The sequence below is a fragment of the Spermophilus citellus genome, assembly GCF_964194105.1.
Source record: "Spermophilus citellus genome assembly, chromosome: 17".
Lineage (NCBI taxonomy): Eukaryota > Metazoa > Chordata > Mammalia > Rodentia > Sciuridae > Spermophilus > Spermophilus citellus.
The window spans coordinates 75291425-75316532 of record NC_138199.1 but is presented as its reverse complement, the minus strand read 5'-3'; the positions used below and the strand labels follow the sequence as shown (position 1 = coordinate 75316532).

At 55.5% G+C, this 25108-nt stretch overlaps 2 protein-coding genes across 6 annotated transcripts in view; one reads left to right on the top strand and one right to left on the bottom strand.

Moving 5' to 3' along the window:
• The window catches only part of DNAH17 (dynein axonemal heavy chain 17), a gene marked incomplete at its 5' end in the record, with an annotated part of 102851 nt that extends 92624 nt beyond the window's left edge, over positions 1–10227 (top strand). The window contains 8 exons of the mRNA XM_081270948.1: positions 184–411; positions 2319–2510; positions 4796–4975; positions 5251–5433; positions 6244–6426; positions 6779–6922; positions 7379–7604; positions 8838–10227. Of these exons, the coding sequence (XP_081127074.1) occupies positions 184–411; positions 2319–2510; positions 4796–4975; positions 5251–5433; positions 6244–6426; positions 6779–6922; positions 7379–7604; positions 8838–9085 (1584 nt within the window). The 3' untranslated portion in view covers positions 9086–10227. The remainder of the gene's footprint in view (positions 1–183; positions 412–2318; positions 2511–4795; positions 4976–5250; positions 5434–6243; positions 6427–6778; positions 6923–7378; positions 7605–8837) is intronic.
• Positions 8272–25108, bottom strand: part of PGS1 (phosphatidylglycerophosphate synthase 1) — a 37116-nt gene continuing 20279 nt past the window's right edge. For 2 of the 5 annotated variants that reach the window (XM_081270949.1, XM_081270951.1), the window contains exons 8-10: positions 16311–16459; positions 12611–12739; positions 8272–8930 (exon numbers count right to left, since the gene is read on the bottom strand). In XM_081270949.1, coding sequence (XP_081127075.1) covers positions 12620–12739; positions 16311–16459 — 269 coding nt within the window. In that variant the 3' untranslated portion in view covers positions 8272–8930; positions 12611–12619. Of the gene's footprint in view, positions 8931–11522; positions 11600–12610; positions 12740–16310; positions 16460–25108 lie in introns of those variants that run through there. The other 3 variants (XR_014019313.1, XR_014019314.1, XM_081270950.1) reach the window with 3 other exon arrangements.

The window sequence follows — 25108 nt, the reverse complement described above, 5'->3', positions numbered from 1 at the left end:
GACTCGGCACAGGTTGGAAGTTTGAAATAGCTGAGCCTAAGAATTGCTAGAACCACCCCCACATGCCCGGCACCTGCTCAGGGTAGATGGGGTGGGGGAGCCCCCGGTGTGTGAGGATGCCATCAGGGAGCCTGCCTGTGCCCGGGGACACAGCCAAGTGGCCTATCCTGGCCTTGACTGCAGAACATCCACCTGGTGGCTCGGTGGCTGAGCACCCTGGATAAGAAGGTGGAGCGCTATAGCACGGGCAGCCACGAGGACTACCGGGTGTTCATCAGCGCGGAGCCTGCGCCCAGCCCCGAAGCCCACATCATCCCCCAGGGCATCCTGGAAAACGCCATCAAGATCACCAACGAGCCGCCCACGGGCATGTACGCCAACCTGCACAAGGCCCTGGACCTCTTCAACCAGGTAGGGAGGATGGTGCACGCGGCCTCACACACTGTACACACACAGGTGCGCACACACGCACACACACGCGCACACGTGTCATGGTGTGCTCCTGGAAGGCTGTGCAAAATTAAAAAGGACCAGGTACCACGGTCACTCGCACCTTCACAGACAGCGGCCCAGAGTTAACCCAGGCCTGCAGCCAGCAGCCAGCAGCAGCAAGCGTGGGCACAGGGAATGCCTCCTCACGGGGCCCTAGGAGAGGAGGCCAATGGATGGTCAGTCGGCGTCTGGGGGCCCAGCACTTCCCTGACCCCTGCTCCTGCCCTCCAGAGCCAAAGGCCAACTGCTAGTGGACTGATGGAGCTGATGGCTTTGGCACCATCCCCTCCCCACCTCCTCTGCAGCCTCCCACCACTGTCCACTGGGTTGCTGCTGCAGCCGATCTCTGGAGTCTGTGTCTCCCCTCTACACATCACGTGCTCTGCCATGTACTCATCTCCCATCCGTCGGAGGTTTTGAGACCCTGTATTTTCCTGTAACACCTAATGAAGATGGCGTGCCTATGGAGGACACTGTGCCAGAATGGACCACTTCCAAATTTAAGACACTTATGCTGGGTGCAGTGGTGCACGCCTGTAATCCCAGCAGCTCAGGAGGCTGAGGCAGGAGGATTAAAAGTTTGAGGCCAGCCTCAGCAACTTAGCAAGACCCTGTCTCTAAATAAATAAAATGACTGGGAAGTAGCATAGTGGTAGAGTGCCTCAGGACGCAATTGCCAGTACCAAAATAAACACATAAAGAGTTCTAGAGGACTGGGGCTGTGGCTCAGTGGTAGAACACTTGCCTAGCATGTGTGAGGCACTGGGTTCATTTCCCAGCACCACATATAAACAAATGAAAAAAATAAAGGCCCATATGTCTAAAAAAAATTTTAAAAAAAAAAGTTCTATGAAAATATCTGAGCCACCCACTAATAGTTCCCGGCCTACAGTTAAAGGAAACAGCATCGTCAAAGTGTAAAGAACACGGGGAATTGAGAGTCATCTAAGCAGCCATCGCCATGTGCCTGGCACGTTGCAGGTGTGGGGATGGGTGATGCGTAGGGCACAACCCATGTGGCCAGTGAGCAGAGTCTGGCTAGGGGCATGGATGTGCCCCAGAAGTGGGACTCCAGTGTGCTAAGCGCTGCGGAAAGCCCCGGCAGCAGGCCGGAGAGCTGCAGCTGCGAGTCGTGAGGAGCTCAGGGCTGCCATCCAGAAAGTGCTGTGAGCCGCAGCAGCCGGAGCTGCTGGAAACCGGGCTCTGGTCTGCTTTGCCCTAGCACCTCACCTTCACTGTATTGGTCTCAGGGTGACACCCTGGGGTGTTGGCACAGGAGGCCCTGCCCTGGGGGACTTCACCTCCCGCCAGCTCAGGCCCCCATGCAGAACAGCTAATGCCCCCTGGCAGCCCGTGCGGTCTTCAGGTGAGACATGCTGTGCACGCCTGCTCACAACTAGCCATGCAGGTGTGGCACCCGTACCACCACATGTGAGGGTGGTGACAGAAGACAGGGATGCCCAGTTCTGTCACCGTCCAGTGGGACCACAGGCTCGTGCCTGGTTCATGCTTGGTCAAAACAGTGGTCTGAGCCCGCGGCTTACTTATAGAGAGCAGGGTCAGTTTGACTTGTAATAATCACTTAAAAGCAACAAAAGTGCGTTTCTGAAAGGTCAGAGGGAAAGGAGACCCCGCCTGTGCTTTCCCTGAGCTGATGGGCCAACGGCCTTGTCCTCTCCACCCGCGCCCCTCTGCTCCTCGGCAGCCGCAAAGACGGGCTCTGTCCCCGCTAGGGGGTGTCTGTATGCAACCATCCCCTTCTGCTTCCTCTTGTTAACAGGGGACACAGACCATGTCATTCTGTTCCCCCCCCCCCCACCGCCCAGGACACCATGGAGATGTGCACCAAAGAGATCGAGTTCAAGTGCATCCTCTTTGCCCTGTGCTACTTCCATGCTGTGGTGGCCGAGAGGCGCAAGTTTGGTGCCCAAGGCTGGAACCGGTCATACCCCTTCAACAACGGGGACCTCACCATCTCCATCAATGTGCTCTACAATTACCTGGAGGCCAACGCCAAGGTGAGGAGCGCGGTCCCTGTCCTGACTCAGCTGGCCACATGGGCCCTCCACCTGGCCTGCACTGACCCCTTCCCTTGCTCCCACCTGCCCTTTCTTCTCTGTGTCTTGTGTAAAAGGCATTAAGGGGGCTCCACAAACCAAAGGGAATCTAAAAACATGCTCATCTACATCACCAGCCTCCCATGACACCCCTCCAGTCGTCCCGCCGTGTGACCATCTTGCTTGCACAGCTGCCCCTCCTGCATCGGCCCAGAACCCCGCACCCTAGGCAGCGGGATGGAGGATGGGCTTGGGCAGGCGGGGCTTCGGCTGTGGGCTGGCTCCCTGTGCTCCTCACTTCCCAGACAGACCCAGGCCCTGGGGGAGGCAGGGACACAAGGCAGCTCCTCAGGAAAGAAGGGGCAACACCTCCTGCTCTCACGACAAACGGGGATCGATACACAAAGTCAGATGCTCCGGGAACCGTCTCCAGCAGGGAGGACACGGCTCCCTGGGCTCCCATAGCTGGGGAAGGGACAGGGAGACTCCAGCCACAGGTGGATGGGACGGTCCTGGCAGTGTGTTGCCCCTCCAAGGTGGGTGTCCTCGGCAGTCACAGATAAGGAGGTGCGGGGAGATGCCAGGAAGGACCTGCACCACCACAGCCGGGGCAGGCCCCTCTGAGTCCAACGTGTTTTACAGACTTTCCCTAGCCGCGTCCTCCTCCTGGGCCCCTCCCCAGGAGCAATTATCAGTAGCAGGCTGGCTTTCCTCCTGGGGACCGCCCCCACCCCCGCCCAGGTCCCCAGCCCTCTGTTCCTTCAAGGCACAGGTCACACTGCCTGCCAGGACCACCTGGCAAATGTCATCTGTATCAGGGCTACTCCCCCACCCCCAGGAGGAGGTAGCCCAGTGCTTCCCACCCTGGCCCGAAGGCCTGACCAGCCAGCAGCCTTGTCACGGTGCGACTGCCCTGCACAGGCTGGCTTCCTGGGGACAGGCCTGGCAGGTGTGGGAAACAGCCTGCCCTGTGATCAGTCCCACTAGCCCTCCTGCTGTGGGAAAGGACTGTCCCCAAAGGGGGGTGTGCTCCCCAGCTCACAGCATACACAGAAGCTGCTTCCAAAGCAGCTCAGCTCAGCATTAACTCCAGATAATCTGAGAAAGATAATTTTGAAGTCAAAGTGGCCATTTAGAGGGCTGGGTGCAGTGGTGCCCACCTGTAACCCTAGCTACTTGGAAGGCTGAGGCCAGAGATCGCAAGTTAGAGGCCAGCTTCGGCAACTTAGTGAGAACTCATCTCAAAATAAAACATAAGGGTTGGGGATGTGGCTGAGAATGTGGCTCAGTGCTTAAGCGCCCCTGGTTCAATCCCCAGTACCCCTAAAAAAACTTAGGAATGATCTTTTCACCCACTTCCCATACTGGGGTGATCCTGCTGCTCTTTATAGAATGGCTGGGAGGAGGTTCTGGGTCACCCAGGGCTCCTGCTGCACTTCTGTGGCAGCCTCAGCAGCAGGAGCAGGGCTGGGGGGCTGGGCCTTTGCGGGTGGGGGTGCTCATGGCCAGGCTCTGGAGATAAGGGACACAGCAAGCAGAGGCAGGCAGTGAACATGGAGGCCCGGGTTAGAGGGCACCTGGCCTGACTAGGGTTGTGTGTGCACACTGCTGGGCCTGGCGTTTGTCCCCAAGGCCCCGGGAGGCCACGGTTTTGTGGGGTGAGTCGTTTGCTCAACGTTCTCTGTGCTGCCACAAAGCCCTCTGAGGCAAGCGAGGCGACAGCTACTGGACTGATGGAAAAAGGAACTGGGGACCAGACGAGTTCTGTGGGACCCAAGGGAAGGTGTGCCTGAAGTGTTCTGAAGACAATGATTAGACTCAGTGGCCACGGGGGAGGCCGTGGCCCAGCCAGCCCTCAGCCACACGGGTCACAGGAGGAACAGGCAGAAGGAACAAGTGCCCTGGAGGCCTGCAGCATCTGGGGCACCAGCAGAGGCGCCCGCGGACATCACTGGGAAGGGAAGTCACAGGTTGGGAGAGCTCAGCCTGAGAATAGACGGCATCTCCGAGGTGCTGGCCACTGTGCCGACACCAGGTCCGTGGTGCGGGGTCAGGGGAAGGCAGCCCTTGACCTGGTGGCTGAGCAGTCACTGCTGAACTCGAAGGCAAATGGCCTGGGAGGCCAGCCTGGCCACCAAGCCCAGGGCAGCACAGCAGGCCCTCGAGCATGGCTGACCACGCGGGCCTACCACCCTGTGAGAGGAGGGCAGGCGCCTTTCCCTAACGGCTGCTCCCCACCACCCCAGGTGCCCTGGGACGACCTCCGCTACCTCTTCGGGGAGATCATGTACGGCGGCCACATCACGGATGATTGGGATCGGCGGCTCTGCAGGACCTACCTGGCTGAGTACGTCCGCGGCGAGATGCTGGAGGGAGAGGTGATGCTGGCCCCCGGCTTTCAGATCCCCCCCAACCTGGACTACAAGGTGAGCAGCAGCCTGCACAGAGCTACGGTGGTCAGCAGCTGAGAAGGGTGGCCGTCCAGGCCTGCTTCCAACATGGCAGTGACTGAGCCAAACCCCAGGCACACAAAACGAGGAAGGGGGTTGGGAGTTCCCTTACGTAGCTGGGAGCCATGCAGGGCCAGGGACCAAGTGAGGACTGGGCAGAGGGCAGGACACGCAGACGCTGGGGTGAGGCAGGGACTCTCTTGGCTTACACAGCTTACCTGGCAGTCTGCTCACACTGTCCCTCTTTGCAGGGCTACCATGAATACATCGATGAGAACCTTCCCCCCGAGAGCCCCTACCTGTACGGCCTGCACCCCAATGCAGAGATTGGCTTTCTGACGGTCACCTCAGAGAAGCTGTTCCGCACTGTCCTGGAAATGCAGCCCAAAGAGACAGACTCGGGAGCAGGCACAGGAGTATCCCGCGAGGAAAAGGCAGGACCCTTTGTCCTTCCCCAGGACCTGGGGCCAGGTCACACAGCACAGTGCAGCCCCAGGTCACAGGAAGTAACCCTTGTTAGCCAGGCACACACTATCCCAGTGGGAGAATGAGAAACCTGGGGTGAGGGTCTGCAAGCTGGCTGGCAGGCCCCCAGAAGCACCTGTGTCAGGCAGGCAGAACCCGGGTGAGTGGCAGGCATGGCTCAGGCGGCACAGCCTGGATACACTCAAGACGGCCACAGACAGACCTCACTGATGGAAAAGCCCAGAGTACAGCATGGAACAAACTCGGCTTGTCCAGGCTCCCCGGGCCCCTCTCCTGACGGTCCAGCACCACCTACACCTAACTCACCGCAGAGAAGCTCAGTACCAGGCTTCACAGTGGACAGACCAAACGTAGAGTGATCCACCTAATCTCTATTACCACACCCCTGCTTGACCTAACAAGTGACATTAGAAAGCTCCTATGGACAGTGGTGGGCATGACCATGCTAAGGGGGTGGGACCAATACGGTCCCCATGGAGGACAAAGTGACATCTGTGCCCACCAGCACATTCGGGCATATATGGAGGCACCAGGCCACGGGCGCCCGATGCACGTGGGCCAGCCATGTGGTCTACCAGCGGGGCCAGAGTGCTGGAGAGCCTGCTGGCCACTGTCTAAGCCTGCGGTGCTGGGGTCCTGGCAGCCCCCCACTCTTCCCTCTCCTCCGAACGCCTGGGCAGGCTCCCTGCCCCTGAAGCAGCAAGGAAGGGTCTCTCTGGGGTGGAGAGTGCTGGGGGTTAATGGGGACTGGCTTCCAGGTGAAGGCCGTGCTAGATGACATCCTCGAGAAGATTCCAGAGACGTTCAACATGGCCGAGATCATGGCAAAGGCGGCTGAGAAGACCCCCTACGTGGTGGTGGCCTTTCAAGAATGTGAAAGGATGAACATCCTGACCAACGAAATGCGCCGCTCACTGAAGGAGCTGAACCTGGGGCTGAAGGTGAGCTGGGGGGCACCAGGCCCCGGAGGGACTTGGGGCAGGCTGACCAAGAAGGCAGGCTCCCAGCCATAGCCGGGACACTGGCACATCATGGCCTGCCCCTTCTGCCCTGCTCTGGACCCAGGGTGTCCCAGAAGCCACGGGAACTTACCTTGACTGCTCCTGGCAGAAGGTGCTGGCCTGGGCCTTGTGCAGGCTGTCTCCAGGGGTCCCACAGAGCCAGAGCTGATGGCTCTGGGCACACTGGGGGTGGCCTCCCACTCTCGTGGGCAGGCCTAAGGTGTACCTGAGCACATCTGCCCCAGGCCAAGTGGCAGAGCCTAAACTTCCCTAAACCTGCTGTGTCCCTCAGGGGGAACTGACCATCACCACCGACATGGAAGACCTGTCCACAGCTCTCTTTTACGACACTGTGCCCGACACGTGGGTGGCCCGGGCCTACCCCTCCATGATGGGCCTGGCAGCCTGGTACACGGACTTGCTGCTCCGCATCAGGGTAAGCAGTGCCTGACTCAGATGTGGAGACCAGAATGCCAGGGCTGTGCCACACCCGAGCCTTCAGGAGTAGAGCTGTGGTGGCCCTAGAGGCCCTTGGCGGCCGGGCCCCTGCAGGAGCAGGGTGGAAGGGCCAGGCTCAGCCCCTCAGCACCTGACAATGCAGGGGCCTCCTCTTGAGGAGGAAGTCACACGGGTGCGCACCGTGAGCGGCAGCCCCCCACCCAGCAAGCGCCAAGAGCTCAGGCCTTGCGGTGAGCCTGGTGACAGGCCAGGTCTGCCTCCAGCATCGGCCATTCGCTCCCTGACGCCACTCTTCCCACTAGTCCCCCCTCATTTAAAATGGAACCAGACAGCAAAGCAAGGGGTAGGAAGGCGGCGGGCTCCAGGGCCACTCTCTGGAACACTGACAAGCCCTGGCCCTGCCTGCTCATCCTCAGCCTGTGCTTCCCTGCAGGAACTCGAGGCCTGGACGACGGACTTCGTCCTGCCCACCACCGTGTGGCTGGCTGGATTCTTCAACCCCCAGTCATTCCTCACGGCCATCATGCAGTCCATGGCCAGGAAGAATGAGTGGCCCCTTGACAAGATGTGTTTGTCTGTGGAAGTGACCAAGAAAAACCGGGAGGACATGACTGCTCCCCCCAGAGAGGGCTCCTATGTGTATGGACTCTTCATGGAAGGTAAAGGGGGAGGGGGCTGTCTACAGCTGCCCAAAGCCACGCCCACTCAGTCTCAGCAGGACAGGCTGTGCAGCTGGGAGAGCGGTATTCTCAGGATGGGTACCTGAGCTCACAGCCTGGAGCCACGCTGACCACTAGAGTCAGTGGGGTTCTGAGAACCTGAGGAGGGCTGGAGGACACACAGACCCGTTGCAGCCAGCTGGCCTGGACGAAGCCAACAGCGCCTATCAGGCCAGCTCCTCCAGCCAGGGCGCAGGGCAGGACTGCTGTAGAGCAGTGGGCTCCCAGGCATGCAGGCTGGCCCTCAGCCAGGAGCCCACCTCTGCTGCATTCCTGTCCCAGCCCCCTGCCAGTCTCCAAGCTGCACAGTCAGGACTTCCAAGGGACAGAAGGCCTGCCCACCACCTAGTCTCAGAGCCCTGTGTGTCACACCATCCACGTGGCCAGGAAAAAAGAGGGGGAGGGGGAGGGAGAGGTGGAGGCACCCTCTAGAACTGGCCTCCTCATCCCTGAGGAAGGCCACCCACTCAGACCCAGAGTGGAGCAGCACCGCCTCTGCCAACCCTGCCCACTCCACAACTGCCACCACCCGACCCGTGGTGTCAGGCAAGGCCAGCGTGGGCCCAGGTACCCCATTTCCCATAGCAACCGAGACAAGCACAGCAGCAGCCGTTCCCCACATTTATTTTGGAATTTCAGACAAAGTACAAACATTATTGAATATGATGAGCAGAAATGGCAGCAGTCTGGTTAAAGGCAAATAATATTTATATATGCACACAGATGATTATTTATGCTGCATATGTACACACAGGCTAGACGTGACACACGAGGGAGTCAGGGAACTTGGTGATCTTCAGCTGGAGTTATGATTTCTTGCCACTGAAAGTGAGAAGGCCGACAGACGAGGCTCTGGAAACACCACAAATTTAAATGGATGGAACCCAAGAGCATTAGTGCGGAGCTGTTCCTCAGTGCACAGCAAGATGCCCGGGGCACCACAGCATGCCACCACCACCCACGGTGTCCTCTGTGGACACCTGCACCCCCTGTCCTTGGCACCTGGCCTCAACTCTTCAGGAGTCTCAGGGGCACTGACCTCCTTGCAAAGGGGGGGGGGGGTGTGAGGCCAGGCCTCTCCCTGTGGGCCCCTCCCCTCACTGCCAGCACACCAGACAAGACCTGTTCGCTGCACCAGGGCTGCCCTGACCCTCGGCCACGCTGTCCCTGCAGGAGCTCGCTGGGACACCCAGACTGGAGTCATCGCTGAAGCGCGTCTGAAGGAGCTGACGCCAGCCATGCCCGTCATCTTCATCAAAGCCATTCCTGTGGACCGCATGGAGACCAAGAACATATATGAGTGTCCCGTGTACAAGACACGCATCCGCGGCCCCACCTACGTCTGGACCTTTAACCTCAAGACTAAGGAGAAGGCAGCCAAGTGGATCCTGGCGGCGGTGGCGCTGCTCCTGCAGGTGTAACTGGCCACTGGTCCTGCGCCACAGCCCCACCCTGAACCAGGCTGCAATCAGAAACGCCGCCTTGCAACTGTCACCTGCTCTTTACGGGAAGCATTGGTTATTTTCCTCTTACATAATCGAGGTGCTTTGTGACTGAGTGCACCTGGACTAGCCCGAGGGGAGGCTGGAGGCTGGAGTGTGAGAGGCGTACAGATTAAAAGGCCTGCAGTCATTGGCTGTCTCATCCTGCTGGGCCCAGCGCCTTGGGCCTGCCAGAGCAGGGTGCAGCTGCGGCAAGGCCCGGCTCACCACAGCCAAGAGCAAGCACCCTACAGACCAACCCCCAAATACTGACTCCTGGTTAGCGGGGGTTGGAGAGTTGCAAGCAGCCTGGGGCACAGCAGGTGCAGCCTGTGATCTGATGATGTCCACGCACAGCCCCCCAATAGGTGCGCCATCATAATAAACAGGAGTCCTCTCCTCTCCCAAGGACAAGAGGGGCTCCCCACCCTCCACCCATGTCCACGCACAGCCCCCCAATAGGTGCGCCATCATAATAAACAGGAATCCTCTCCTCTCCCAAGAACAAGAGGGGCTCCCCACCCTCCACCCATGTCCACGCACAGCCCCCCAATAGGTGCGCCATCATAATAAACAGGAGTCCTCTCCTCTCCCAAGAACAAGAGGGGCTCCACCCCAGGACCTAGAAGGGCACGTGGCTGGGGTGCTCCCCTCAGCTTTCTAAAAACCACGGGACACGGTGGGGACCTCAGGGACCTTAACTGTGAGGTTGTGTCCCTGTATGTCCTGAGGGGGGGAGGGTCAAAGGTGGGGGGAAAGACACTGTCTCCTGTCCCCACCCCCGCCGTTCTGCAGGGCCAGTAAGTAGGAGGATGTGCAAAGTTCTCAAGTCCCCTTGTGAGGGTGTGCAAATCCAGGCTGGGGGTGGCTATTTTGGCCTCTACCCAATTCCAAGGCCTAGTGAGGACACCCTAAAAACTCCCCTGAACTAGGAGAGCTAGTCCACAACACACCACCTGGGTGTGCTCCAGCCGCCAGCACCCGTCTGCCCCCAAGGGAGTGGGCAGAGAGGCGGGTGGCACACAACCCCAGGAAGCCCGCCCAGGCAATAGGCAGCTGCAGGCTGCGTCCACGGGGCCCTGGGGCCACATCAAGACATCCCAGCAACACAGCCAGGCTGACTGGGGCAGTGGGGTGCAGATCAGAGAGAAGATGACTACTTAGAAACCTGGAAGCCAGGGCAAGCAGGTATAGAGCCTACACGGGTAAGATGGAACCCAGGGGGAGCGAGTCAGGCAAGCACTCTAGATAGAAATGGCGCTCCATCTTTTTCACATGCATATTCACCCAAACCATGGGTGAAGAAGTGGTGCAGGAAGTCTGACTCGAATCCAGAAGGGAATGCGACCCCTCGGGGCCCAGGGAAGGAAGCAGAGTTGGTGCCAATGACCCTGGCTGTCGGACACCCACCCCTTGCTGGCCAGGAGGGGTGACTGCAGCCGTTCATAAGCAGGCCGCAGGGACAGAAAGAAGACCGCCAATGGCCTGCCACAGCAGCTCATCTCCATTCCCTGGTAATAACCGCAAAATGTGAAGTTTTTCCAATTTTGCCTTTAGAGCCTAAAATAAAACAGTAATTTATTCCACATGTGCGTACTGCGGGTAGTTGAGAAAATCCTCTCCAAACTTTCCAAGAGATGATTCACCTTTGGGTTGTCCACCGTGAGGGGAAAGCATGGTTTGGAAGAGAAACCAGGGGCCTCCAGTCTCTGCCTCTCTGGAGAGCCTTCCCAGTACTCCCATTAGCAGAGACAGAGGGAGCAGGGGCACACAGGAACTGCTCAGGCCAGGCTGCGCACGGGGGTGGAGAAACCCTAGGAGTGCGAGGGCTGATGGAGAAGGCCTCTCCACACAGAAACACAGTGCCCCTGCCATTCCTGCGTCTCCTAGTCTGAGGGCCGTGACACAACCTGGGGCAGTGTGGCCAAGGCCCAACTGCTTAAACTGCAGCCATCCTTGTAGAAGAGTGGTGCTCGGGCCCTGGAGCCCCCACCACACAGCCAGAACCTGGGAAAGGTGGTCCTGGTGGCTGCCACCTCTCAGGAGGCCAGCCAGAAGCACGAGGCACAGGGAAGTTCTCCAGTCTGGCTCCCCTAAAGTCGGGCTGCCACTCCTGGCACCTACAGAAGGCTCATGCTTTGTGCAAGATCCTGACATGCTGAGACTGCACAGTAAGTTCTAAAACTGGCTCCAGACAATGGATGGGGCGGACGGACTTCTATAAATACACAGGACAGGTAGATTCAAAATGCCCTGCTTGAGATGACACAAGACGAGAGCTGGCATTATCAACAATCACAAGGTGTACAGCGTACATAGACATTGGGTCAAATAGACAAACAAAACATTAAAATGAGCTGGGTGAGGCGGCACACACCTGTAATCCCAGCAACTCAGGAGGCTGAGGCAGGAGGATTGCAAGTTCAAGGCCAGCCTCAGCAACTCAGCAATATCCTGTCTCAAAAAATAAAAATAAAAAGGGCTGGGATATAGCTAAGTGGTAGAATGTCCCTGGTTCAATCACCAGTACACCTCCACATACACACAAGCAATTAAAATAATGAAGAAAGAACTACAGGACTAAATGTAATTTTTTTTTTTAGATGAGGTTGTCAAGAGCCAAGGAACTCTACCAACAGAGAAGCATGTGCCACTATACCCCCTCACTCCCCTGTACCCCCAAGCTGAAGTCCTAACCATGCCAACGTGCGGAGGACCCAGGAAACCAACCCCATCTGGGGCCCTCCAGAGTGTGTTCAGGGTCCTGAGGAATCTGGAACACAGAGGGTCACTCCAGAGAGAGCCCACTCTCACGGCAGCCACCCACTCCCTGCCCAACCTCCAGGCATCAGGACAGCCAAAGGGTAGCTGGGGTGAGCCCTAAGGTGCACCTGCCTGTGGGACCCAGCAGGTGGCTTTCTGGTAGGCAGAGCATGTCTTGACACCTAGAACATCACACCTCCCTAACTGCACGTCACACAGACGTCAGGGAGACGGCAAGGCAGCAGCCCAAGGTCCAGCTCAGCCACCATGTGGTCCTGAGCTCAGCTGGCCAGAGCCCTCCCCACTCCCGGAGGGCTTCGTCCTCCTCACATAGCTGTCTCCTGCAGGGTCCTGCTCAGCTAAGGGAAGGGAAAGACAGGCTCTGCCTCCCTCTCACCCAGGGCCTCGCAAAGCCCTGGCACGGGAAGGCAGAAGGGGACTACACCCTGCTGACACAGGCGGCCCAGCACTTGGTGTGACTGGTACCTGATAAGAAGTGAACCAGCTTCCTAATTTAGCATCAGTCTTCAAAAACTTTGATGACAGCTTTCCACAATCCTACAGTAACCTCCGCGTGCTTAACCAAGGAAGGGGTGAAAGAGCCCTCAGGGTTCCTTCAAGAGGGTCTCTGGTAGTCGGACCACCCCTGCCCTACCCAAAGCTCTCGGCAACACTGAGCTGAGGCGGTGCGAGAGACAGCACCTGGCGTCCTCAGAAGAAGTTCTTGATCAGTGGAGTCACCATCTTCACCCACAGCTTCACCTGCCGACTGGGCTGCTCAAAGGTGGCAGAGGACACCACACCTGACCGCAAGTAGAGCTGCTCTTGCTCCTGAGGAAGAGGAATAGACAGAAGTAGTTAGAGTCCCCTCCAGCACCAGGTAACATGGCCCTAAGACCAGCCTGGCAAACACTGTGTCAAGGCCAGAAAACACATGTCAGGCCAGTAGGGCAGGCCCACCGTGGTGCGGCACGATGCTTGTGGACTAGCTACAAAGCCCCATTGCTGACGATGCCAAGACACACCTTTGCACATCTCCAACTTGGAGTGGAGGAAACACACCTGGTGGGAAAAACACTGTGGAAAGCTGTCCTGCCGTCACCTACGTCCATGACCAAGGGCCAATCAGAATAAGACACACTCCATATCTGTGTGAATACGTCAAAACAGACCTACTGTCATGAATGACTAAAAGGAACAGCAAAAAAAAAAAAAAAGCTCACTGTCACTAAATGAATTGGTGTATATCACAACGAGAAGGCCCTGGGCCAGGCAGCCCAGGGGCAGAGTAAGTGCCTGGCACGCAGTGCAGAGCACCCTCACTCAATTCCAGCACCACCAAGAAAAAAATGCCTTTTACATAAGACACAGTTTTCCTTCCATCGAATTGGTAAAAAAAAGTCATCTTGTGATGTCATTATCCTGGCTGGCGTGGACTGCTGTGGAAAGGGGCACTGAGTCACCTCTCTGGAAGGCCATCTGGCAACAGGTATCAAGAGCCTTAAATGTTCCACTTGCAAGCTTCTCCCACAACAGCAACTGTGCACCCAGAACCAAGCACTAGGATGTCTGCACACAGACACTTATCACAGTGCACCGTGACAGGAAAGACTGGAAACCATTGACACGCCCCAAGCTCCTTACCAGTACATCCACACGGCAAGACAGCATTCACCACGAGGCCAGCACATCCCAGGACGCTTAACAACAGGGCAGAACTCACAGCACACCTGACAGAAGGAGCCGGGTGTGGGGTATATGCCTGGCACTCTTGGGAAACAGGCTCCAGGACCCAGGACCCCACAGACACCAAACCCTGAGCATGCTCATGTCCCTGGCACTAAATGCACAGCCTGCGTGGACACATCCCATGGGGGACTTCTGAATTCCACCTTACCTGTAGTATTTAAGGTACAGGCTATGTATAAATATTTGCCACACTGTATTGTTTGGGGGAAATCTGAACATGTTCAGTACAGATGGAATTATTTTCCATCCATTTTGATCCATGGGTGGTTGAATCCTGTGGGTTTGAAGGGCCAGCAGTAATCCTAATTCCTTTTCAAAAAAATGTTACACCTTTCCACACATACACAGAATGAAAGGGAATGAGGAGCTCTGACCAAAGGCTAGTTTCTTCTAATTTTTCGTAATTTTTATACAAAATGTTTATTACTTTCACGTCTGAAACACGTGCACAGGCTTTGCCTCCGAGTGTGTGGAGGCTCTCTGGAAGGAGAACGTTACTTTCTTCAGCCATGTGCCCTTAGGTGCTGTCCTCTCCTGACTGAGCCTCAAGACCAGGCGGGAGACCAAGCGTCTTATCTAGGAATTCCAGGCTGTGCCTGCGTCCACACCATCCAGAGGCTCCTGTCAGGATGACCAGGCACACAGTCCCACAAATGCAGGGCCACACAAGAGGGACACTGTGTGAGGGAAGACCAGGTCACCTCGGGTGTCGGCAGCTGCACTTCCTGCTGCTCCCTCTTGGCTGTGCTTGCTGCCCTGGTCGTGAAGCACACCCTGAGGCCACATCCATGCACGCAGACCCTCAGCTGCTGTTCTACCCCAGCTCCAGGTGTCACAAACATGGGAGCCTAATTCTATGGCCTCCCAATGGCTGCTGCTGAGCTCCAAATCCCTGGTGGGAAGTGCCTGCCGGAGGAGCCAGCTCTGGTCTCAGGGGCGGGTCTGCAACTGCAGCCCTGCATTCTCAGTGAACAGCCAGCCAAGGCTTCGATGAGATTACCAGCACAACTTCCGTGTCCTCAGACTCCACAACAGGGATGGAGAAGGAAGTCAGCTGGCCGGGGTCACAATGCTTTTCGAGGGAGTATTTCTTGGGTCACAAGTGGAAAACTGTTCTCTGAACAAAGCCAGGAAGCTTTCCACTTTTATTGTATGCACTAAGTGCAGGGAGGGACTCTGGATTCTGATAAAGACATCTCCCCATTCCCAGAGCTCCACATGCCCTGGCCAGGGCCCTTCCCTGTGTCCCAGCAGAACTACAGCAGCAGCGGCTGAGAGCACAGACCCCAGCTGCCGGGGCTGCAGGGACTTTCTGGTGTGTGGCTGCACAGCCCCAGTAGCACTTGGCGCTCGAGGACCAGGCACTGTAGTCCTGGCACAGAGGCAGACCGGTAGAATAATCTAGAAATGCATTTCTGCAATTCACAAGCATAGAATCAATCTCTTACCACCCTCCCACAATCCAAAGCCCCTGAGACTCAGGTTTGGGAAGAAAATATCCCAAATATGTTATTTGAGAAAGCAGCTCCCAACCACAACTGGCCCAGCTTTTCTCAAGATCCAGGATGTGGGCTGAGTTCCCTGACTCAGGAAGTGGGGAACGGTCAGTACCAAGATGCTGGGCATAGGCCTGGGGCACTTACTTCTCAAGTCAACCCAGGTTCCCCACACAACTCGTCCCCACCCCAGGCCAAAATCACCAACAGCTCTATAGTGGGCCGTCTGTGCACACAGTTCTCTCTGTCCTAGAGGTCAGAGTCCAGGAGATCCCGGGGATAAGAGCTGCAGTCTGTCTTTCCTATAAGCTGGGATCTGAGGCCAGTGGCTGCCCCCTTACAATGGAATCTCTCAGCTTGTGGGGGCTTCTTCCACAGCTTGCTATGTCTCCCTGCAAGAAAAAAGCTGCTGGATAAATACAGTGTTCCAGGGCCACCCAGGCCTGCTCTTCCATGGACAGGAGACTGCAGGAGGAGGCCCAGGGAACGAGGCAGCACCTCCTCCCCGTTCAAGAGCTCAGCAGCACTTCCCAACGCTGCACGGGTCAGCCCCGGGCTTCCAAAACCTGGCCTACAGCACGTTTCTGCACACCTGTGACTCAGGAGGGGAAGCTGATGCTGCCCATGGAAAGGCTCAACCCTCAAGAACCCAAAGCACTGCAGGCTGCACCCATATGGGGCCTGTGCTTCCTTTTTAAAAGTCCATCAATATTGTTGTAGGTGACCAAATACTAAAATCTATATAAAATCATACGTGAATTCTTGGTTACATTGTTATCTAAAGAGAAAACAAAACACTGCTACCATCTAGAGAAGGCCAAATCCACTGCTGGCCCTTAAAGAGCTGCCCTTGTTCTTCGAAGAGGTAGACCCTCTGAACAGTATAGGACAAGTCCCCAAGACATGAGTCCATACCGCCCCGCAGCTGCAAGACCAAGGGCCTGATCTTCCAAGGCTTCTCTGATGCAGGTCTCTGAGAGGCCCCACTACCCACTCACTGCAGACCTGGGGGAACTCAAGAGTCTTTCTCAGTCCTAGTCTCACTGCCTCAGCAGACAATGGCAGGAGACAGCTCTTGGAGCAGCCCAGTGACCTGGGCCAGTCTGGGTACCAGCCGCACCCCCCGCACCCCCAGGAATCCCACTGCTTCAACCAACCTGGTGGAGCTGCTGCTGCAGGGATCGGCTCTCTGTCACGATGGCGATCTGGGCCTCCAGGTCCCGGTGAACTGACCTGTACCCAAAATTAGGAGAGCCAATCAGCGTGAGACAGGGCAGGCTGCTCCCTGCCAGGTACAGCCAGAGGCCTGCAGGGAAAAGGAAATGGGCAGACAGAAAATGAGCATAGAATCTGCCAACATCCACACTACGCACTGTGTCAACCTAAGAGAAAAGCAGCTGGCCAGGCTCTCTGGTCGAGAGGTGGCCAGGAGGTCCACCCCCATACCCTGTGCTGAGGTGCAACAGACACCCCAGCCAATGCTGCTCTGCACTCCCCACCACCGTGCTATGGCCTTGGGTCCCACCCAGGATGAGCAGCTGGGTTCCTTGGGGAAACCCAGCGAGGCTGGCCTAAGGTTAGCTCTCACAGGCCGCCCACAATTGTGCCCTAGGGAGAGCAGGGCTTCAATCCCAGCTCTGTGAACTGCCTCCTCCATCTCTGGGCCTGCCAAACGTTGCCGGTGAAGCTCAGGCCCGCACAGGCAGCAGCTGCTATCCCCAACCCCAGGGCGGGAGGCAAGGGAAGAGGCCCGGGAAGCAGCAGGTAAGGAACAGCAACCCCCTGCCTGGGCCAGCCGATTGTGTTGTCACCAAGGAGAGACAAGGCACTGGGTAAGAAAGAACAGGCCTGCCCGAGGACACACAGCCGCCCTTCCTGCCTCCAGACAGGGGGCACACAGTCTCCCTTACCCAGCCTCCCTATTTCAAGCTGTTAACACACCAGAAAGCCAGGAAGCCCAGAGGGGCTCCAGGCCAGACCTCTGCTCTCACTGGCAGTGGGGCTCAAGGACTTCCCTTTCGACTGCACTCAGCAAAGTCCATCTGGGCCAACAAAGGAGAGGACCTGAGGGCCCTGCAAGTTTCTGTCTCTCTCAGAGAAACACTGGTTCCCATTTTTTGCTAGGAGATGGGTCAAGGATCAGCAGGAAGACTGTGTGTCTGACCATACCCTGGAGACATTTCTGTAAGAAAGGTCGTGGGTTCTCTCAGAATCCTGACCTGTCGTCCAAGACAACCAGGCAGGTCCTCATTCTATAACCTCCCAAATCCCAGGACCTGCTTTCACAATTCAGCCCCCAAAAACCCTACTCCTAACAGAAGATTCCCAAAACCTGACCTCCCAAGGACGTGTGCTGCTCAAAACATCCTCTTCTTCCAGGCAGCATGGATTCAGCATGGCCTCCACACTTTCCTCCTCACCGCACCCTCACTCACACCAGAGAACCCGGCCCAGTGTGTTACCACGTGCTTGTAGGCCCCTGTGGGCAACTGCGCGGGATCAACTTCCCACCACGTCTCCTCCACCAATGGGATGCTCTTAAAGGCCCGAGACCTGCATGACCACAGCTGGCAGTCTGCAACACACACCACGTTCCCAAAATAGAAGACCATTTCTTAATTCTCACTCAGAGCAGGAGCATTTCCAAGAACAGCTTGGGTAAGAGGTGACGAGGCCCTGCTGCCTGTTCCTGTAATGGGCTCGTCCCCTCCCTTACAGAGGGCCACATCAAAGCCACTTGCTTGCCTTGTACCCACTTCATCAATGGGGCCTCAGGCTGTGCAGATAATTCAAGAGGCCACAGGCAGGGTAGGCTGTCCCCTGTGGGGTCCAAGGGAAGGCTGCTCTCTGCACTGGCCGCTCTTCACATGCACATGCCTTACCCCATGCCAACCCTCCCAGAGCATGGAGCCAGGAGAGATGAGACACAGGGTAGGAACTCCAGCAGCCTCAGCCCCAAGACAAGAGATTCCTCCCACCTGCTGAAGCTAGTCCCTACTCTTCTCATGACAACAGCAGCCTCTTATAAACACTGGGACATCTGTAATCCCAGTGACTCAGGAGGCTGAGGCAGGAAGACCGAAATTCAAGGACAGCCTCAGCAACTTAGCGACACCCTGTCTTAAATAAAATATAAAGGGCTGGGGTACAGTTCAGTGGTAAAGCACTTGCCTAGCATATGTGAGGCCCTGGATTCAATCCCCAGTGCCACAAAAGAAAAGACAAATGGCAAGCCTGGTCCCCACTGGTGAGATCCACTGAGACAGTGATCTATATCCACTGGTGAGATCCACTGAGACAGTGAAAAGCACTACCAAGGAGGGACACTGCCCACACTACCAGAGGTGGCACAGGGCACCTGTGTCCCAGGGAGCCCTGCTGGGAAAGCGGTCTCCCTCCATCTGAATTCTTCCAGGCAGGCAAGTTCATCACTGGTCTGCACCCTGAGAACAGCTGGGAAATTTCCAGTGGGTGGGGAAATCAAGAAAACCCCTGAAGTGCAGTTTCATCTCCTTTGCTCCTGTCAGGCTGGCAGCTCAGGATGCTGGCTGTGCGTGCACAGGGAAGACGCAGGGACTTGCTGTCGGGAAACATGCTTCCGGCGCAGGGCCATAAAATGTTATCAAGCCCCAGCTCCTCACCCCAGGGCCTGACCTTTGGGCCCAACATCTCTTCCATTCCAGGAACCAGCAGGAACTGCAGCAGGAAGTAGGGGGAAGCACCCTGCTATGGAGAAAGTGACTTCAGGAGCAGACTGGGGTGCAGGCTGTTCACAAGGCAGAGGAGGACTGCAGACCTGGGACCCTAGGGAGCAGGGGAGGCCAAGGCAGCCATGACCGCCTGGAGCCCAACAGAAAGCACGTGAGTGGAAGGCCACATGAGGACAGAGCTGGACTCAAGTCAAAGGCCCCGGCTGCCGCCCAGCTCTGGGCCTCCTTCTCAGAAAAAGTGACACCAGCCTCTGCCCTTCTCAACAGTCACCTTGTCCATCTGATGCAAAAGCCAGTTCACAGCACTTTTCTGTCTCCTGCAGAGGGCCTAGACACCTCCTGCAGGATGGCACAGGCCCCATCCTAGCCCATGCAGTTCTGCAAGCCTAGGAAGCCCATAGGGCTTTACTGTCTGCCCCCTGCCTGGGTCGCTCCTGCCCAAGGCAGACGTGGGCCACTCTTATCTCTCTCTTCACTTAGGCTCTGCCCAAATGTCAGGTCCTCAGAGGGGCCCTCCCTGGCTCTTAGGCCCGTCAGCCTGGATCCCTTCTCCTAACTTGGTCTTGTTCACCTGACGTGTATTGGTACGAACTCCTCTGATCTCCTTCTGCTTCCAATTAGACTGAAAGCCCCAGGAGACAAGAAGCCCCTCTTGGCCCAGTGAGCTACTTCCACTGCTTTGAATGATGTACGATACATGGTAGGACCTCAATAAATATCTGTTTGAATAAAATGAGTAACGATGACTCTTCCAACAAAAGATTAGATTAAGTAAGGTTCGAAAGCAGAAGCTCAAGGATACTTTAGGTCAGGGGCATTCTCTCAGGATCTTGCCCAGAAACCCACACGTACGCATCCCCCCTGCAGGCCCCTACAGTAGTCTGCAATCAGGCCCTGGTAAAAAAAACAAGGAGAAAAAAGTCACCCTGGCCTCCGCTCCAGGGAGAAGCACCTGCTGGCTCTGGTGTCAGAACAACTCTCTGAAACTCCTCCCGTGCGCCTCAGCCTGAGGCGACAGTATGCACCAGCACAGCCCTAAGCCCAAGCACCCCAGAAGGGTTCCAGGTGAGAGCCTTCCCACTACCGCAAAGGCACACAGGGTGGGGCTTCTGGCTCTCACCATCAGTTCACCTGTGGGCACCATGTCAATCAGCCTATCAGGAAGACAATAAAAATAGTGAAATTCTCACAATCATTAACAGATTCCGCTGTCAGCAGGAGCCAGAAATCTCTCAATCCTATGGCCCTGCTCCACCCTGGCCACACACGTGGTGTTGTTAACGTAGAGTACTGAATCCAGAACAAATGAAGTCATTGATCTAAACTCAATGAACTCATTTTCTGATCCTCCCCTAAAATGCAAGCCCAGGGCTCAGCCCACACATAGATCCTGCACCTAGGTGCACAGTGTGGGCACGGTCCCTGTAGAAAGGGCTGCTGGCTCTCAGGACAGGGTTGGGACATGGTTGGCCTACTTCACGCTCTCAGCAAGAAGCCGGAGTTGAGTATGAGCGCTGCCCTGGCCTCACCCCTCCACGGGCAGGAGGCCGACAGGCTGGAACACAGCTTGATACCTCATACTTAGCCTCTGCTGAAGCTGTGGGCTGTCACAGACCTCAAGGTGAGTCTCCAACATGTGGCACACTACACTTACAGGCTGAAAATGGCAGGCAGCTGGGCTCTCCTCACCACCCCAGTGCTCTACAGGGACCAGGCTGGGGGCGGGTGGGCCCGGGGCCCAATCAGATGAGTCTGCTGCAGCATCTAAAGTAGCCTCTGGGCAGGGTCCAGATTCTACCCTGGCTCCGAGAACCTCGTCCTGCCACACCTACAGGGCAAGGAATGAGGGCCAGGCAACAGGAAACTGGCAAACCATGAGTCATAGGAGCAGCCGGCAGCCTACTGCTAACATGGAGGGCTGCCCAGCCACATACCAAGGGGAGCTCCTGAGGACTCCCATTCTAGGGACCCAAGAGTTGCAGGTGAAGGCGTCTGGCTTCAAGCTGTCCTTCACCACCCAGAGGCAAGGAGAAGAGCAGCAGAACTCCACAGACCAACTCCCAATCGCTTCCAACCGGGCAGCAACTTGAAGAAGGTGGGCAAGAAGACACACTCCATGGAACTTGATTGTCTTATTTTTCATTTTTTTGTGTGTGGTGTTAGGAATGGAACCCAAGGCCTCATACATACCAGGCAAGTGCTCTACCACTGAAAAACTCCAATTTTTTATTCTTCCAGGGGAGCAATACGAGGTACAGGTATACATTCTGGTGATGCTGGGTGGCAGTACCACGTTGCAGCTCCCACAGGCTCCCACAGGCTCCACTGTGTTCCTGGGACTCAGCTGGGAGGTCAGCAGGTTAAGTGCATCAAGTGTTTTCAACTCACAGTATTTTCCTTATGTTACTTTCAACTCACATTATCTTCAACTTAAAATGGACTTATCAGAACGTACCCCCATGTGTACAGGTAACAAAGCCAGAGACCCCACATCTAGAGAACGAGACTTCTGTCCATCTGTCAATCATCTGCTCTGAGCTAACAGAGCCACTCCTAGCCCAGGCCCTCGATGTCAACACAGCACCAGTCTCATGACCCCAGAGGCATCTCTCCTGGCTTGTGCCACTGGTCATGCTAAAGAAATTCAATGTGCACCCTGCCACCCTGCTCTCCTGTTAATTCAGTGCCATCACCCTACTTGACAGAAAGGAAACTGAACCATTCCTTCAGCTTCTACCCAGGGTAAAACTGAACCAAGAACCAGGGTCCTGGGCACAACATGCGGTAACGTCTATACTAAAGCACACTGACACCAGATCTTCTGAAGAGGTGTCCTTTGCAAAAGTGAAACACAAGACTAAACAGATAATCCATATTGCAAAAGGAGTCTCTAGGGCATGATGTTAAACAGAAGGCACCTCTGGCTAGTTTACTAAAACATGCCACAAAACTGAAGTCTACTAAGAAACCAGTGCAGTGTGCTCCTGGGCGCAGCGGTGCACGCCTGTGATCCCAGGGGCTCAGGTGGCTGAGGCAGGATGACAGCTTCAAGGCCAGTCTCACTCAGTAACGTAGGAAGAACCTGTCTCAAAATAAAATATAAAAAGGGCTGGGGATGTAGCTCAGTGGTAGAATGCTTGCCTAGCATGTATCAGGTCTTGGGTTCAATCCTCACTACTAAAAATAAATAAATAAATAAGAAATAAGCAAAGTCTGCAAGTGAGGTAAACCTCTAGTCGGGCTGGGGAACAGAATAAATACCGCTTCCACCAGTAGTCACCACACAAGGATCTCTCCAACAAGGCGTCTGAGCAACTGCTGGATGTTCCCAGCAACATCTGATAACACAAAATACTAAAGACCTTTGGATTTCCTGCCATCAAGCTGCACTGAAACCCACTGGCACCACTTAACCAGTGTGGTCATTTCCCACAGAAGACTGTCTCCCAGACTCGCCTTCAGGCTTCCCCAGGGCAGGAACCAAACCCACCTTCCCTGGAGAGCCACCCTTACAAGGCCATCAGCAGTCCAACACACAGTCCTCCAAGTTTCCTGTGGTCTGATTCCCAGGGATACTGCCAGTGTGTAGGGATCTGGAATCTAGGGCCCCGGGCTCACTCTCCAAGGCTTCTGGGAGCAGGAAAAGACAAGATCAGATCAGGCCCGTCCCACAGAAGAATTGGGTAAAGGAATTGTGGTATTGGCTACACAGTGATCAAAACTTTCTGGGGGGGCTGGGGATGTGGCTCAAGCGGTAGCGCGCTCGCCTGGCATGCATGCAGCCCGGGTTCAATCCTCAGCCCCACATACAAAGATGTTGTGTCCGCCGAAAACTAAAAAATAAATATTAAAATTTTCTCTCTCTCTCTCTTAAAACAAACAAACAAAAAAAAAAAAAAACCGTTCTGGGGCTCAAACAGGCCCGCAACTTGTACCTAGCATGAGCCTTACAGGAAATGGTCCAGCGCACCAGCAATCCAAATCCACAACCACAACCCTCTCCTGACACAGGCTGCTTTAGGGAAACGACCATTAACAGATGAGCCAGAAACGGCTGCTAAGACCCCACTATGGATCATAGCCACCAAGCAAGGAGGGACGCTGGCCTTGCACTTCAGATGGAGTGACTCTAGCTCCTGGCTTAAGGATGCTCTGCTCACAAGAACTTCCTCCATGCACCATCTGCCCCCCACCCACCCACCTCTGCCATACACACACACCCACATGCGCCCTGGGATCTCCATGCCTCCCACCAGCTCTGCACTCCCAGAGGGCAGAGCCCCACCCACACCAGCGTAGAAGGGAGGGAGCAGTAGGAGCACATAATCCAGGAAAAGGTGAGGCACACTGGAAAAGCCAGTTGGGTACTTCTGCTTCAAAGGTACTAGGGAGTCGCCAGAGGCGTACCAGTGCAGCTCCGAGGAAGAGACCTGGATTTCTCTTCCTCGGAGCTGCACTGGTACACCTGTGGTGACTCCCTAGTACCTTTGAAGTACCACAATACCACAATTCCTGCAGGCGGAGCTAGGGCAGCTGAAGAGCGCTGCACAGCTGTGCCTCCACTCAGCCTGGGCCTGGGGCTACACCCTGTACCTCTTCAAAGCTCAAAGCTTCTCCCAGCTGCTCAGCTCTTCCTCTGATGCCCCACCCCAGGGCACTGTTGTGATTCCCAGAAGGAACAAGGCCAACCTGAAAATACTTTCCACACACCTCCCTGCCGGCCCTACCCATCCTGAGACACCTGACCGCCAGGCTAGTTCCGTCCATGACATGCTAGGATGAGTCCAAGAGTACAATGGGGCAGTCACTTCCCACAGCAAGCAAGGCCACCTGCCTAGGCAGGTGTGGGGCCTCAAAACACAATGGGGCCAGTGTGGACAAGCCAGGAGCCTCACCATGTTTTCTAAGGCTGGGCAGCAAAATCTCCTAGGTATAGGGAGTAAACATACCAAGTTAAGGGCTGGGGCTGCAGCTAGGAGCTAAGCACCTGCCTAGTATGTATAAGACCCTGGAGTCAACCCCCAGTTCTGCAATAAATAAATAAATAAATAAATAAATAACCAGGGTAGGTTCACCCAGAAAGCTAGACTCAGGTCTCAGATGGCCTAAATGTTAGTGCTTCTTAAAATGTATCCACACTGAAAATGCTAGTTTTAGGAGATTGAAAAAAGGGTTTGACCTAGGAATTTAAAGATGTCTTCGATGACACAGGCATATACATGGCACCCAAGAAAGAGGCCAAAGCAACAGCACATCCTCCCTAGCTCAGTTCTTCTAAAAGATTAAGGATGGGCAAAACAGCCAGGGTGAGCAAAAGAGGCCTCAGGACTGCCCAAAGAGAAGCCAGAAGAGCCACATATGGAATTCCCAGCCCGAGTCCCTAGGACTGTCCATTCCTCTTAAGCTCTCAGGTCAGCACTCTAGAGGTAGGCATACTCACAATGCCCAGCAGTCAAAGGACAAGCCCACTGCTAAACACGAGAATTTTGGTTTTTTTCAGTGCTGGGAATCAAACCCAGGGCCTCACACATGCTGCACAACTGAGCTACAAGCCCAGCCCTGCCTCTGCACCCCTTTTTTTCAGACAGGGTCTAAGTTGCTGAGGTTGACCTCAAACATGTGATTCTCCTGCCTTGACCTTCCAAGTAGCTGAGATTACAGGGCTGTACCATAAGCTTGAGGTTTTTCTTAACACTGGGGATTAAACCCAGGGGCACTTAACTGCTGAGCCACATCCCCAGCCCTTTCTTCATATTTTGTCTAGAGACAGGGTCTCAATCAGTTGCTTATGGCCTTGCTAAGTTGCTGAGGCTGGCTTGGAATCTAGATCCTCTTGCTTCAGCCTCCAGAGCCAATGGAATTAGACGTGTGCCACCGTGCCCAATAAGCTTGAGATTTTAAATGTACTTCATCACAATTCAAAAAGGTACACATAAGAATATGCCCCCACCTGGGCTGTGCTACTAGATATCTGAGAGGGATTACAATAAAAAAACTGATCTGGACTAGAACTCACTTCCCACCTAGACGTTAAGTATATAGGACATTCATCAATAAGAACTAAACACTGAAGAATACTGGTTCCATTTTCTGAGTTACAGGGAGAAAAAGGTGGAGACTGACACACTAGAGAAAACAAAGAAGAAATGGTGAGAAAAAGAAAGAAAAAGGATGTTGATGGCAAACCCAAGATCCCTGATGATCGTTGCTCTGCCAACAAGCAGAAGCACCACGATGAGATGTGA